The sequence below is a fragment of the Camelus bactrianus genome, chromosome 15, assembly GCF_048773025.1.
Source record: "Camelus bactrianus isolate YW-2024 breed Bactrian camel chromosome 15, ASM4877302v1, whole genome shotgun sequence".
NCBI classification, from domain to species: domain Eukaryota; kingdom Metazoa; phylum Chordata; class Mammalia; order Artiodactyla; family Camelidae; genus Camelus; species Camelus bactrianus.
In genome coordinates this window covers 59,852,224-59,868,983 of record NC_133553.1, presented here as the reverse complement: position 1 = coordinate 59,868,983, position 16,760 = coordinate 59,852,224, and the positions used below count along the sequence as shown (strand labels likewise).

The following is a 16,760-nucleotide window of genomic DNA, read 5'->3' as shown; positions in this document are numbered from 1 at the left end:
AGTAGCTACTATTCTCTAAGTCTCAGGTTCAGGGAAGTGGCTAAGGCAAGTTAGTGCTGAAACCTGGATCTGAATCCAGCAGTGTGACCCCAGAGTCTTACGTTTTAAGCACTACACTATAACCACGGCCAACTTACGCAGCAGGCACAGGGCCGAGGGCCCACAATAATTTTAGGGGTTCATAAAAATGTTTTAATCGTTAATATTAACATACTCATCTTTATACCAAATTACAAAACAGAATTTTAAATATCTTTTATGGGGAAGGGGCTCACAAAAGTCATATGTGGTCTTGGCTATAGCAGTCTCCAAAGGTACACTGGCTTTTATAGGATTTCTCTATTTTTCCCAATTTTCTCATTTCTCATATATATTTTTTTCCTATCAAGGTCCTTCATTATTTTGAATGTCTCTATATTTCATTTTTTTCAAACCAGATTGGATTTCTGGGAAAGCAGAAATGACTACCCAGTGTTTGAATTCATCAGTGGGGGAGAGCACTATGCATGAATTCACTTATACTCATTCCCAGTTCTGCTGAATCTCCATGTCTGGGTTTGGAAGAGGAAAACACTGGGGTATACAAGCAGCCATTACACTTTATCCACTGGTGCAAATTAGTCATATTATTTAATGCAAAGCTTCTCAACTGATATGGCTCAGTTACAAACAGGTTACAAGTCTTCCAAAAATCCTGAAAGCTGTATATATGGGCATATGGCTTCCCTCTAGTGACGGTTAATTTTATTTGTCAACTTGACCGGGCCATGAGGTGCCCAGACATTTGGTGAAACATTATTCTAGATATGCCTGTGAGGGTATTGTTGGATGAAATTAATATTTCAATTGGTAGAGTAAGTAGAGCGGACTGTCTTCCTTAACATGGGTGGGCCTCATTCAATCAGTTGAAGACAGCTTGCAAAATGTGGATCTTAGGACTTCTGTGATCACCTCCATAACTGCATGAGCCAATTCCTTATAATAAATCACTCTTTGTCTGTCTCTCTCCATGCACGCATGCATCCACCCTCCTGGTTCTATTTCTCTGGAGAACCTTGATTAATTCACCTCTATTTTGTAAATGACTACACTGGAGTATAAAAGGATTAAGTGTATTGAAATTCTCATTCAGTTTTCCAAAGGAGAGTATAAACCAGCACTGAGGATCCTAGACTCTGGTACTTAGGCCACTCAAACACTCCTTCCTTTAAAATATCTTGTATTTAAGGTAATTTCTAAAATTCCTTCAATATATTTCTAGTTGATTTTCCTTCCTTCCCTACAAACAGCAGTTGATTCATGTCAATAGTTTTAATACTGAAGCACCAGGCCTTGTTCTTAAGTGGAAGTTTAGAAGAAACATAAAATCCACTGGGCAATTTAATCTTCCATTTAAGAGGATACCTTATTCCTTAACACTATTAAATATTAAGTAAGATATCAAGTGCATTCTACAGTTGTATACTTATCAATCCCCAATTTCAAGCTATATAATAAGAATAATCAATTGTAATATTCACTATGCTCTAAAAGATGGTTTGCCCCTTCTGTACAATTTTGGGATAAAGCTAGTAAAATATTTCTGTTTTGGAATTAAAGGCCAGAATTTCAAATTTTCTGAGGGAAAAATAACAAAAGGAATTGCTCTCCAAAGACTTCAAGCAACAAGCACAGAGCTGTAAGACCAAAATCTCAATTTCTTTCTTTTTTTAAAAGTTGAGATATAATTGATGTATAACATTACATAATAATGCTTCGATATATGTTTATATTGCAAAATAATCAGCATAGTTACAAATTTTTCTTTTCCTGTGATGAGAACTTCGAAGAACTACTCTTAGCAACTTCCCAATATACAATACAGTATTATTAATAATAGTTACCATTCTGTATATTATATCTCCAGGATTTATTTATATTATAACTTTATTTATTTATTTATTTTATAAGTTTGTAGCTTTTGACCACTTTGATTTGTTTTGTTGTTTACTTATGTTTTCAGTCAAGAGTTCAAGTGTTCACCCACAGAAAGGAAAACCTGCACAAATCTTAGGTAAGTGATTAAATAAATGAAGGTGAAAATGTAGTTACACTCAGTTTGAGAACCCTGACTAGACTCTGGTGAGCAAACCAATAACTTAATTGCAAAATAACATAAGCCAAAGTATTAGTGATTCTCTTTTTCATTTCTGTGGTACTCTTAATTTTGAAAGTTCTCAAGATAAATTTTCATCTAATAACATTTTCTCAAGCATTATCAACTAGATGGCTAATAAAAGAAAATGACTCATAGCTTCCTTTTCTATAGCCAATTAATATAAAGAGATTACTTACCAACTACCTAAATTCTCAAATAACACCCACAGCAATACTTTAAAAATTTTACAAAAGCTCAGAGTTTAATACAGTGCTTATGACATTATCTCCTTTACCAGATACCTAAGAAAAGGCATCTTGGCCACTTCAATCAAGGTTCCTTTCTGAAACATTAACAGCTTACAAAAAAACCCAAAACACTGTTAAAACAATATACATAATGGTCTTCTGGGAAAAGAACTGCTTTCAAAGTAAGGAGGATTTTGTTTTTTGTTATTGTCATTTTGCTTTGTTTAAAATCTTAGCCATGAAAGTGAAGAATAGTTTTGACTTTTTTACAATTTGTACAAGAGAGATACCATTAACTTGCTTTTCTCTACAATTTATAATAATGTTAACAAGAGAATGAAATAAACTGAACTCTGGGTTCTCAGAAAAAAATACTCACTGAAGGGGAAGAGTATTTCTTAATAAATGGTTATTATGGCTTTTACATCACGGCCTGAACACTCGAGGCTTGCTGGACCCACATCTGAGAATTAGTTTAACTAAGTACGGTTATAAGTTTGAAATATTTCTTCTTGGTTAACATTTCCTTAAGTAACAAATTACTGCAATAAAGCTGCAATAATTGTCTCTTGACCCAAGGAAGACAGATTTTATTAAAATGTTAAGATATCCTTTTGGTAGGCTGAAAAAAAGCAAAGTACTAAAAAAATAGGAACTTGGACAATGTCACCTACATAGCAAAAAGTCAAAGAATTCTGAAATGATAACTGTATCATTTGTCTGACTTCACACAAAAGAACTGTTCCCCATGTCTGTTTAACTGAATTAACTGAGCTATGAATTTTAAAAGATTCTCACAACATTCTGTAAAAGCAGAATCTGATGGCATTCTGTTCAGAACAGAATTGTTGCATCCAGGTAAGATTCAATAGGAAGAAACCACTCTAAGTTTTACCATTAAAAAATGTTTACAGTCATTAATATGTGGAGACTTCTGTGCCATCCCCAAAATAGTAGCAACTAGGAGAAACATTTTAAGAAAAAATATTAATAAATATAATCCTCTTCTAGAGGACTAGATTAATGCATATTCCTAGAAGATTCTGGAAAAAGAACAGACTGCAAGTCACAAGCCTCCTTCCCAACAGCAGGATAGGAATGAAAGTCACTTTCCAACTCAGTCACTTTGCCAGCAGGGCTTACCCATTTCCCTACCTCAATTTCCTTCCAAACTTCTTCCAGCCCCCCTTCTAGCATCCATCTCCAAGTTCTGCTCATTGTGCATAACCCATTCAGCAAAAGTAAAAGCCTGAGGACTGAGCCAAACAAATCTCAGGAAGTCTTAATGTATTTTGACACATCTATACTGTTTTTATTTTTACAAAATAGAATCATACCACAAAATTCTTATTCTTCAGTAGATTTTCACTTGTTTTAAAATTTACTGTCATTTTATCTTCACAAAAGTCCATTGCAGTAGACGTTACCTCCTTTTTACAGACAACTGAGTTCAGAAGTAACTTGTTCAAAATCATAACGCTTACATGACTCTGAGTCAAGATTCAAACTCAGATTCCATAAAGCCCATGTACTTTATTACCTCCTATATCTTGTCATCAAATTACACATAAATAACTTCAATCATCTTGTATGATGCAAAAAATTCCTTTCTGAAGTCATGCTTTAAAAAATTCATTATCTGATGATGTTAAAAGTTCTAAGCTATAAATTAAAGAACATCCAATACCAGTGTCACCCTATACTCTAGTAAGATGAAACTAAATCGAGAAAGGATTAGGTCAAAACCAACAGTCTTCTCTTTGCATTATATAATTAATTCATTCCTTGTTTAAAATTGTAAGCTTCTCCCTCAATAATGAATTACTCAACAGGAAAAACACACATTAGCTAAACCATGTAATAAGTGAATTAGCAAATTAAACTATTCAGACACTCAACATCAAATGAAAAGTGATTAGTTGTGCACACTAATACCATAATACCATAATTTCTATAATATCTTAATGTATCAAAGATATGAAAAGCAGTGCCGTAGAACCATTTTAATTAATACTTATACTTTGGAAATATTTCCAATAGAAAATGGCTTGCTTAGCAAAAGGTAACTGGAAAAACAGAATTCATAGATTCTGATTTTATTCTCACTATCTTTAAAATAGGCCCTTGGACCAAGTGTTACATATATCAGTGTCAGTAAAAAGCAGTGATTTCCAACAGAGTGCTCTCTTCCACACCCGTGGGGTTAAAGAAAGGTTAAATTTAGCACAGTGTAGAACTCAGGACTGGGAACAAGAATAACCTGGATGTCAAACTGCACCTCTAGGGGCTACTTTACATCCAAATAAGTTAATGAATCTTCTCTGAAAGAGTCTGGACCACAAAAGGATAAAGAGCAGGGGCTAAGGGGTAAGAATATTCTCCCTAACAAACCTACTACCTATGAAAAATAAACATAAATGTACATTTGCAATGAATTATAAGCAAATAAATACAGCCACAATGAGTCAAACTATGGTTGTTTCTTGTTCTAGGTCTAACCCTTAACCCATCTCACTCTCCCCAAAGGCTTTTATTAGCTGTTATATTATGAGGTCCAAATCTGCATTTTTCAAATTATTTTTCTACCCTTCAATGCCCTATAGCCTTCAGCACAGGAAGTTTCAAATTCTGCTTGCTCTCTTCTGCAGCCAAAACTAGGTCTCTGATAGACAAAATTAAGAGACATTATTTTCTGAAACTTAGTGTTCTAAATCTCAGTTTAACCTTCTGTTATAATCACTATAAAGGTAAAAACTGGAGGACCTGCTAGAATAGTTAATTAGCTAATTAATGGATTTTTACATAAGTGGTATTTACACTTATCAGAAAACCAAGTTGATGAATTTCTGTAAATATTAAAGAAACTCACTGAGGTAAAAAAAAAAAATCTTACTAAGCATTACTACAGGAATGTCTATTTAAAGTTAACCAAAGGGTTTTTACATGTGAAACAGGTAACTAATCCACAAATCAGGCAATCATTACATATCATAAAGAGATTCCTTTAACAGGTACCCAATTAAAAAATACTTTTTGAAAAGCTGAATTAGAAGCCTCCACACCAATTAGTATGTCATACAAAATAGAGAAAATTAGTAAATACCTGAACCGAAGTGGCTGTTTCCTGTAAATGACCACCAGCAACTGCTCCTTTGGAAGTCGCTAAGGGGACATTGTGTGTTTGGGGGGTTCCTGGAGTATCGATCTTTTCATCTGTCCTATGTGACTGCCAGGCTTCCTTTCGATGATGAGATTCAGTAGCCTGCTGGTCTCCAAAAGCAGCCCAAGAGCAGCTATCTTTCTGTCCATCCTCAAAAGCATTCCAATCTACAACTTGGCTAGGACCAGCTGAACTGAAGTCCGCAAAATCATCAGAGTCTTGAAAAGCACTGCAGTCATCTTGAATATTTGGCACAGAATCAAAATCTCCAAACTCACCTTCTTGCCCAATTTTCAGTTTTGAAACAGGTTCAGTGCCTGTCCCAGTAAATTTTCTTGCCAAATTGCATCCCTCTGATAAACTATCAGAGGTCTGTTTTAGGTCTGACTCGGTAAATATAGTTTCCTCTTGGTAGGAAATAGCATTTGATTCCCCAAATTCACCAAAGTCATCACCTGGTTCACTAAAATGTGGAAAGTGCTCTGAGGATTCCTCAAAAGTGACATCGCTCATTGAATCTTGAGTACCAGTAACAAAAGGTGGAGTTGTGCCACTGGCTGTGCCAAAGTCACCAAAATCATCCTCAATGGTATCGTTGCAAGTCACAAAGTCATTACTACTATCACCAGTTTTTACACTTACAGAATCATCCAAAACATTTTCTTCTGTAGGATCAATGCTGAGGCTTTGGGAATAAGTAAACTTTCTACTTTCTTCTTTGGAAGAACCAACTTTATCATCAGCATCAGAAGTTTCTGTAGAATCCTTGCACAGGTCAGCACATTTAGAAGTACATAAATCAAGTTCTTCCTCAGTTTTACGTTGTTCTCTCCTACTGGCTTCTGAATTTTCAGCTGACTCTACCAAACTCCAAGCCTTTGATTGAACACCTGAATTTAAAAATTCATCCTGCTGCAATGTTGGAAGGCCTTGTTTTCCACTGCTGACACCTCTGTTACTTGCTATGCTTATTTCTGAAACACAAACCTGATCCTCTCCAGCAATGTTTCCCTTACTGTCCAAGCTTTTATCTAAAGACACTTCTTTTACAGAATTCAGTTCATTGACTCTATTAATTTTATTGTTTTCCTGAATGGTTAGTGCTTCTCTATCATTTAAAACTGCACATTCTATTTCTTCTAGCTGTATCCTTTCTTTCTTGGAAAATGTGGCAAAATCTGCAAATTCCTCAGCAGGACTAGGTGCAGAGTCTAAGTTATATTCAGTACTAAGAGTGCTAAGAGGTTTTCGTCCTTTTGAATCAGCTACAGTGTCCAGATCATCTGTTCCCTGAGGATTTACAGTTTCCACTACTGCAAACCCATTTGTTAGAATCTCCAGACAAGGAGGCTTTTCACCATTGCAGCTCTCTAACTGCTTGTTTTGATGCATAACATTCAGATCAGTTCTAAAATCTCTGGGAGAGAAACTTTCAGGTGTTCCAACATTCTGTCTCTGCTCCACTACTTTATTAAAATCTCTTGGACTTTCTATGCCATCAATGGAAGTATCTAAAGTTTTAGATGAAATTATTTCTTTGCTGGTGGTAGAAAGTAAAACATCAGACTGTCCCTTCACAGGAGAAGAAAGTCCAGCAGTGATGTCCTTATCACTACCATTTTTAATGGATTTAAAGCTTGTAAGGCTATCTACATTTTCTGAGAAATCATGAATTGGCATAAAATGGTTTGAAGGTACAAACTCTTCCTTGGGACGAGTATAATCTGGTGTATCAAAATCAACAAACCCTACACCAGAAGGGCTAACTTCGGAAAACCCACCAAATTCCCCAAATTCATCGTCATCATCATCCTCAGCTCCATTGTCTAGTGGTGGTGGGGATGAAGAGTACATTCGAATGATGTCTGGCTCCATTGTTCAATTGCTTTGAATAATTAATTTACACCTGAAAAAAAAAAAGATTATTTTTTTGAGGGAACAGATTACATAGAATAAAGTCTTTCAAAATTCTCCCAAAGAAACTTCAAAACAATGCAAATTTACAATGCTACTTATCTTTTAAACTATTTTTATCTTAGGTGAGATTACTCTGCACAGCTATAATATAATGGCAACCCCCCCGCCCCCAAAACCTCTCTCTCTTCCAGTGTTATGTTTCTAAGGGCATTGGTAGTACGTTACTGAATTTGGGGACTCCAGAAAATTTCAAATAAACATTTACAAAAGTACATTTACAAAAATCTCTCTTGGGGCACTTACTTGTTCTGTTAAGCTCTCTTTCCAGTTCACTGGGGACTCAGGACTTGCCTTACGGAGTTGTATGAATTTTTTAATAAATAAAAGACATGAAAATTTTATCTCTAATAATGGCCACCAATATTTCCCTCACTTTGCTTTTCAGTGTTTATTTCTGACCCAAATTAGCTTTTGTTTTTGTTTTAGCAGACTTTATTTTTTTAGAGAAGTGTTAAGTACATAGCAAAATTGAGCAGAAGGGGGTATCTCTTACCTCCATTCATGCATAGCCTCTATTATAAACATATTCCTAGAGTGGTATATTTGTTACAGTTGATGAACCTACACTGACATAACATTATTCCCCCAAGTCCATAGTTCATATTAAGATTCATTCTTGGTGTTGGACAAATGCATAAAGACACATATCCACCATTGTAATATCACACAAAATAATTTCACTGCCCTAAATAATCTGTGTTCTACCTATTCTATTCATCCCTCTCCCCTGCCCTGGCAACCACTGATATTTTTGCTGTCTACATAGTTTTGCTTTCTCCAGAATGTTGTATAGTTGGAATCACAGAGTATGTAGCCTGTAAAAACTGTATTATTGGCTTCTTTCACTTAGTAATATGTATTTAAGGTTCTTCCTCCATTTCTTTTCATTGCTTGATAGCTCTTTTTTTTTTTAAGTACTGAATAATCCATTGTCTGGATGTACCACAGTTTATAAGTTAATTTTTTTGTAATTTTCCACTTTGAAATCGTTTAGGACTCATAAAAAGTTGCAAAAACAGCACAGAGAGTTCTCATGTATACTCCACCCAGTTACTCTTAAAAAGAATATGGTAAATAACAACAGTATATGATCAAACCACAAAACTGACATCAGTACAACCTATTAACTCAGTTACAGATCTTGTTTAGATTTCACTTTTTTTTTTTTCTTTGTGTGTGTAGTTTTAATGAAGTTGATCACAGGGGCAGATTAGATCTGAGTAACTGTCACTATAATTGGGATAAGCACTGTTGGAAAAATAGTTCAATAATAGTCATCAATATAAAGAAAGTTCCACGTGTTATCCCTTACTAGTCATGCCCTTCCCTAGACCTTAACTCTCGGCAACCGCCAGTTTACTCTCCATTATTATAATTTTGCTACGTCAAGAGTATTATCTAAATGAAATCATGTAATACGTAACCCTTTGAAGCTGGCTTTTTCACTCAGCTTAATGCCCTCGAGATCCATCCATGTTGTGGCATGTTTCCACAGTTCATTCCTTTTTATTGCTAAGTAGTATTCCATTGTATAGATACTTGTTTCTCCATTTACTCCGTGTAAGATACTTGGGTTATTTTCCCTATTTTCCAAATATAAATAAATCTGCTATGAACATCGGTGTACACATTGTTATGTGAACATGAGTTTCCATTTCTTTAAGATAATACCCATGAGTGTGAATGCTGGGTCACATGATGTGTGCTTAACTTTATAAGCCAAACTATTTTTTCAAGATAATTTTTAAGAAGTCAACTTGACTACTTTCATTAGTAATTTTCTTCATTATTTTGCTATCATATAAGCTTAAGATTTAATAAATATCCACTTTTATTTTCTTCTTTTAGAGTGTTTTTTTCAATGTTTAATTTTTAAGACATCTAGAAATTATTCTGGCATATGGTCTAAAGCAAGGGTCTAAGTGAAAATTTTTCTAAACAGCCAAGCAATTATCATAATCCTATTTACTGAATAACCTTTCTCATGCCTATTCATTTATGATATCTTTTTATGATTTAATTCTTAAAAGGAAACTATGTCAGTGTTATTTTGTTCCTCTGTTCTAAACAGTGTCACAAGACAGACTTAACATTAAAAGCAAAGGGAAGACTAATACCAAAGTCTTAAAATAAAAGCAGCCAATAAGCAATGAATTGATACTGCAATTCAGTTATCAAGTTAGACACATGAGGAAAACATTTACTATAAAGTTCAACCAGTTTTGCAAGCTAACAAAAAAATTACTTTCTTCCAACTCTCAGAATAAAATTTCACAAAATCTTTCAGTTTTAGGGTGAAGGTATGTTGGATACCACATAATTTAGAGATGAGGAAGACGAGGCTTACTGGTGAGCAACCTTATCAAAGGTCATACAGCTGGTTAGCAGAAAATGGCTTCAGAATTTCAAAAAGATCTTTGAGGTCAATGACTGGTCAGTTGCTGAGAGAAATAAGCAAGTCATGAGAAAAAAGACTCCATTGTAATGTATCTACTTTAAATTGTTTGCCTTACAAAATCAGCACCTATTTATCTAAGTTCATCTTCTTTTCTGCTGACATAAAGCAAAAAGAAAAACAAAAAACAGTAAAAGATACATATAAACCCTACTTTCTCTTGTCTAGAGGCCCCGATAATCTCTTCTAATGCTGGATGTACAGGGTCATTTGACCTCTAACAGTTTCCCTTGTAAGCATGAAGTTCCTAGTATTTAAAAATACTCTCTGATTATTAATCAGAGTGTGGAGAAAGGGACACCTGTACACACATACTGATGGTGGGTGTGTAAATTGTTACAAGGCTTCTAGAAGGCTATACTATACAAACTTTTTTTTAAAGTAAAACAAAATGTTCCAAAGGGGTTATTTAAGCAAATTATGCTAAATCATTACACTAGCATACTATGTAATCATTAATATCATAATTCCTTTTTCAATTTAGAAGCATTCATAATGATAGGAACATGTCAAAAGGACACAAAAGCCAGCCTGAAGGGGTTACTACTATTTAAATCAGTGACAACCTGAGCATCAAAATAATGATGGAGTATAATTCATTGAATAAAATAATAAACTATCAGTCCTCATGGATATAAGCATGTAAGTGAATAAACTGAACATTAGATGAGGAACAAGATACTGCATAGTTTCAAAATACCTCACCGTAACACACTTAACTACAAAGCGAACAAGTGTAACTTTACAGTGGTGAAGCCTGACACTTAATCAAGTGATCAAAGTGAACATCACTAGTAATGGAAATAGCGAAGTCATGCATCATCTCACAAGATGCAATGAGGACACAGGCTCACTTCTGGAATATTCCTGCCAAAAATATATGACCTGAATTGATTCATGAGGAAACTTCAGACAAATTCAAATTGAGAGACAGTCTACAAAACAACTGACCTGTAATCTTCAGAAGTATCAATGTCATGAAAGTTACAGAAAAATTGGAAAACTGTTCCAGATTGAAGATGACTGAAGAGATGTGACAAGTAAATACAATACCTGCTTTTCAACTGGCTCCTTTTCCATAAAGATCATTACTGGGATGACTGTGAAACTTGAGTAGAGCCCAAGAATTAGACAGCAGCAATATACTGATGCTAATTTTTCTCAATTTTGATGGTAATATTGTGGTTATGTAAGAGAATGTCTTTGGTATACAGATTAAAATATTTGGAAGAGATGGGGCATCAGGTTGGCAAGAGTCTCAAACTGTTCCAGAAAAAAAAGCACATTTGCACTGAACGTGCAACTTTTTATAAGTTTGTGATTGTTGCAAAATTAAAAATGAAAGTAATTAAAAGCATTCAGGAGATTTATGTTCTCATTTAAATATGCATGTTCTACAATAAATGGGTTATTTATACAATAATACTTTATTAAAAAATTGGGGCAAAATATGCATAACATAAAACTTACCATTTTAACCATCAGTGGCATTAAGTACCTTGACACTGTTGTGCAACCATCACCACCATCAATCTTTATAACTGTTTTTACCTCCAAAATATCAAAGTATCTTTGTACCCACTAAATGATAATTTCCCATTTCCCCTCCTTCCAATCCTGCACCACCACTCTACTTTCTATCTCTATGAATCTGACTACTCTTGGTGCCTCATATGAATGGAATCATACAGTATTTGTCCTTTTGTGACTGTCTTGTTTCACTCAGCGTAATGTCCTTAAGGTTCATACATGTTTGCAGCATGTGTCAGAATTTCATACTTTTGAAGGTTGAATTTTATTCTATTGTATGCATGTACTATCATCTGTTAATGGACAGTTGGGTTGCTTCCATCTTTAGGCTATTGTGAATAATGCTGTGATAAACATGAGTGTGCAACATACCGTATTTTTAAAATTTTTTTTTAAATAACAGGTGAACAAAGTTGCAAAAATAGTAAAGTCCTGTGCACCCTTCACCCAGCTTTTCCTAAAGGTGACATCTCACATAATTCTAGTACAACAGCAAAACTGGAAATGTTGGTATTACTGTTAACTGGACTACAGAACTTACTCAGTTTTCACCTGCATTGTTGTTTAAAAAAACAAACAAAACTTGCATCCATTTGTATATGTGTGTAGTTCAATTTTATCTCATATACAGATCTATGCAACTACCACTATCAAGATACAGAACTGCCCCCAACCCCCCACCCCATTCCTGTCCCTGGGCAACCACTAATCTGTTCTCCATCTTCATAGTTTTTATCATTTCAAGAGTGTTACATAAATAGCACTGCATTTTATTATTATAAATAGTATATATACTACATGATAACATATACACTCATAGTGTATTTAAATGGTATATGTAATAAAGATGCTAAGAATATAACATTTTATGTGCAGGTTTTTATGTGAACGTAAGTTCTCTTTTCTTTGGGATAAATGCCCAAGAGTATAATCACTGGGTCCTATGTAAGTGTATGTTTAGTTTTGTAAAAAAAAAACCACCAAACTATTTTCTAGAATGCTGTATCACTTTACTGTGCTGTATCATTCTCATTATACTTTATTTTTAAAGAACCATCTGTTCATGGTTAATCTACCACTTTTCCTAAAACTTTTTATTGTTTGAAAAATGAAATGAAATTATTGTTTAAAGGCTTTATTTCAAACTCAGATGTTAAGGCAAATACAAAGATCTGAATCAGGAACTTCATAACCAAACCAACAACACAAAGTAGTTTTTCCTTCTGTCACACCTTGGCAAGGTCTCCCTTTTCTGGGTGCAGTAGGCTCTATCAGCTCCCCCAGACTACAAACATTTCCATATTCCTCAAAAATGTGCCACTTTTTGATGGGAAGAACGTGGGCTCCCCTTCAAGGTCTTGGCTTTGGCCCAACTCACCCTTCAGAAACCTAAGAGAGTGCCTCTGCTCCAAAGTTTCAGCCAAGAATGCCAGCCAGTGTGGAGAAGACCTGAAATTTTCCAGAAGATTCTTCTGTGCCCAGGCCAATCCAGTAAAATTTGTTAACTGAAGTGCATCTGTTCATTGTTAACTGAAGTATTATTTGTATAAGGAATTTACATGTTAAGTCTGTGGACAAATCCACTTTTTTTTTTAACACAGGAAAATATGGGTTTTTAAGAAGCTATTTCTACTAAACAGGAAAAAGAAAAAAGACAGATGAGCAACTTTAACTGTGCCTGGCACACAACAACCTCAATAAATGTCTCTTCATCCTTCTTAATGGACTACTTACTCCACACACGAGGAGTCCTAATCAATCATCCAATTTCTTTACAACTTGAACAAACACAAATATGTGTGTGCTCAACTTGACATTTTTTTGTCTACTTATTCTAAGACCCTAAGAGGAGAGTAAACAAGTAATGGGAGTATCCAGAAAGGATTCAAGCCACAGCATACACAAGGCTCTCATGATTGGGTAGTGAACGAGGTATCCTGAGGGCAGCCAGAGCAGCCCAGTGCCAGATCAGCAGCCAGGGTGATGGGGGATACAAGGACTGAAGGCGATTCAGTATTAATCTCTCACAAGAGGAGCCACAACTGCTTAAGGAGTTCTAGCCTCAAGTCTGAAACAGTATTGGAAAAAAAGGATGATAAGTCTCTAGGTTGAAAACTCTGGGGCCAAGCGACAAGGTGGGCTTGGGAAGGTAGAAGAATAAAGAGGGATGGGGCTGACTATCATCTAAGACTATGTGACCATTTAAAAATAGTTTCTCAAGAAGAACAAAGTCAGAGGACTTAACCTACCAGATACCAAGAGTTGGTTTAAAGCTATATGGTCATGTGGTAACAAAGATGCCAATGCAGCATGGTGGGGAAAGAAAAGCTTTTTCAACAAATAGTGTTAGATCAATTGGGGGAAAAGTCTGATTCTACCTAACATCTTACCCAAAAGTCAGCTCCATACAGATTACAGGCTTAAATGAGAAAGGTAAAACAATCAACCTCCCAGAAGATAATTTAAGAGATTATTTCCATGACTTTAGGGAAGGCAAAATGTTTTAAACAAGAAACAGAAAGCAGTAATCATAAAAGAAAAAATTGATAAGTTAGACTTAAGATAAAAAACTGTTCATCAAAAGAATTAAGAGAGTGAAATGGTGGTGGGGAGGGCATAGCTTAGTGGTAGAGTGTATGCTTAGCATGCACAAGGTCCTGGGTTTAATCCCTAGTACCTCCATTAAAAAAAAAAAAAAGATAAACAACAAGTTCATACTGTATAGCACAGGGAACTATATTCAATATCTCGTAGTAACTTACGGTGAAAAAGAATATGAAAACGAATATATGTATGTTCATGTATAACTGAAGCATTATGCTATATACCAGAAATTGACACAACATTGTAAACTGACCATACTTCAATAAAAAATATATATACACACACACACAGAAAGAGTGAAAAGGCAAGCTGTTGTCTGAGAGATGTTATTTGGAATACATGTAACTGTCAAAAAGCTCATATCCAGAATATGTAAAAAATTCCTACAAATCAATGTGAGACAATCTAAAAGAAAAACGGCCAAAATACTTAAATAAAAGAATATGTCACAAAGGAGGATAACCATGTGGCCAATGAGCCTATAAAAAGTCATCAGAGAAATACACATTAAAACCAGACACAACAACACACCCACCAGAATGGCTAAAATTAGGACAATTTTAACCATAACCACTGATGGCAAAGATGTGGAGCAAATGGAATTCTCATATTTTAATGGTGGGAGTGTAAACCGGTATATCCTTTTGGAGAACTGTTTGGCAGTATCTACTAAAACTGTACCAGGTTTATATCCTACAAAAATGAGTATATATGTGTGCACTAAAAGACATGTACAAGACTGTTCATGACAACCTTATTCTTAACTGAAAATAACCCAAATGTCCACCAACAGGAGAATAGTTAAAATAAACCATGGTATAAACACACATGGCAATGAATTATTGCTACATACAATAACATGGGTGACTATCATAGACATAATATATGAAAGAAACCACATAAATACACACAAAATACACCATGTATGAATTTTGAACTCATTTCTATGAGTTCAAACCAATCATAACTAATGCATGGTAGTAATTCAGAGCAGTGGTTATTTATAAGGGGTAGAATATTGACTGGAAGGGGGCATAAAAGAGCTCACTGAATGCTAATAGAGATAATATTATCTCTTCATCTGGATAGTAGTTATACAGGGACATACTTTTGTAAAAATTCATCCTATTGTACACTTAAGATTTTATATATATTATTATATTTACTATATAAATGTTCTAAGTCAAAAAATGTTTCTCAGAAAATCAACATACCTATATTAACAGCAGTTACTTTACAAGTTGAATGAATATATGGCTATAGTTACAAATATACCATTTTTTAAAAAAGTTTTGCTTATTTATGCCTTGGCTTATTCTGGGATTTAAAACTATATATGTATGTCTCAAGAGGTAGTATGGTACGGGGGAAAGATCTTGAACCTAGTCAGACAGATCCTAGGTTCAGATTCTGTTTTCCCCATTTACTATGTGAGTTTGCCCTCTCTGAGCTTGTTTCCCATCCATAAAAAGGAGCTAGCAGTCCCTACCTTTAAATGCTGTTATGAGGATTATAGGTAATAGACCTTCAGTACCTGGCACATTCTGTGCACTCGGTAAGTTATCAACTATCATCACATTTGAACTTTCACGAAGTCTGTGGCTTAAATCATAATCTACCCTTAACAAAACCTAAGCCAATGTTTGCTTATTTGGCTCATTCACATGACTCTGTAAAAGGTCACCAAAAGATTAAGTCATTTAAGAAAATATTACTAACCACGTTAAAGATACATGAAGTTGAGATACATGAAGTTGACTTAACTTCTAATTTCTATAACTAATCCTTAGAAAATATGAAACAATGCCTAAAACTGAAGGACTGAGACCATAATCCCTGAATCAACTCATGAGATCAGTGGTAGTTCTGTTAAAAGAAAGTTTTGGGCTGAGTCTTCTGTTCCGGGTCCTGGCTCTGCCCCAGAACCCACGCGCCCAGGAGCCGGCGTGTGTGTGCATGTGTGTGTGTGTGTGTGTGTGTGTGTGTGTGTGTGTGTGTGTGCGCGCGTGCATGTGTGCACGCGCGTGTGTAGCAGGCTCCGTGCAATCGCTGTACATACATCGCAGCTGGACAGGTTCTGGCGTCCCGCCATGGGCGCCGGTCCCTGCATCACAACACTCAAGAAGGAGGAAAAAAAAAAAAAAAGGAGATGGAAATTTTGAAGTGGAACAGGACATGCAACCCAGAAGTTATCACCAGTACCTTGAAGTATACTGGCTGCAGATACTTTCAAATTAGAGGAAAGATCACAAGAAGAAAAGCTTCTAAGATAGGTGCCTGGTTGGGACAGAAAGGATTCTACATGTTCCACTAGGAGAGAGTTAATCTGACCAACACTCTACCATCCACCACTCACACAAAGTGTTAACAAAGGTCCATGAGCTCACGTTGGGTGGTAGTGGTGGGGTCTCTAACAGGCCCTCTAGGAATTTCCCAGAATCAACCATTGAGAGTTCCTTCCAAACAAACTAAAAACTCACCAGAGAGGAAATTTCCATCTTTTACAGGACACCAGTCCAGGTGCATCAATGTGAACATCAACCTTCAAGGCCAGATAATACTTCTAGATGATATGATCCAGCTTTACCAAGGACCCTTCACTCCAAACTTATTTTTATAGGGACTGGGATGGAGGTGGATGGAGGTGGA

General features: G+C 35.4%; 1 protein-coding gene across 5 annotated transcripts in view; it reads right to left on the bottom strand.

The window, feature by feature from the left end:
* The window catches only part of AFTPH (aftiphilin), a 61,287-nt gene that overhangs the window by 27,683 nt on the left and 16,844 nt on the right, over nt 1-16,760 (bottom strand). For all 5 annotated transcript variants that reach the window (XM_074341226.1, XM_074341223.1, XM_074341222.1 and 2 more), the window contains one exon: nt 5,489-7,451. In XM_074341226.1, coding sequence (XP_074197327.1) covers nt 5,489-7,420 — 1,932 coding nt within the window. In that variant the 5' untranslated portion in view covers nt 7,421-7,451. The remainder of the gene's footprint in view (nt 1-5,488; nt 7,452-16,760) is intronic.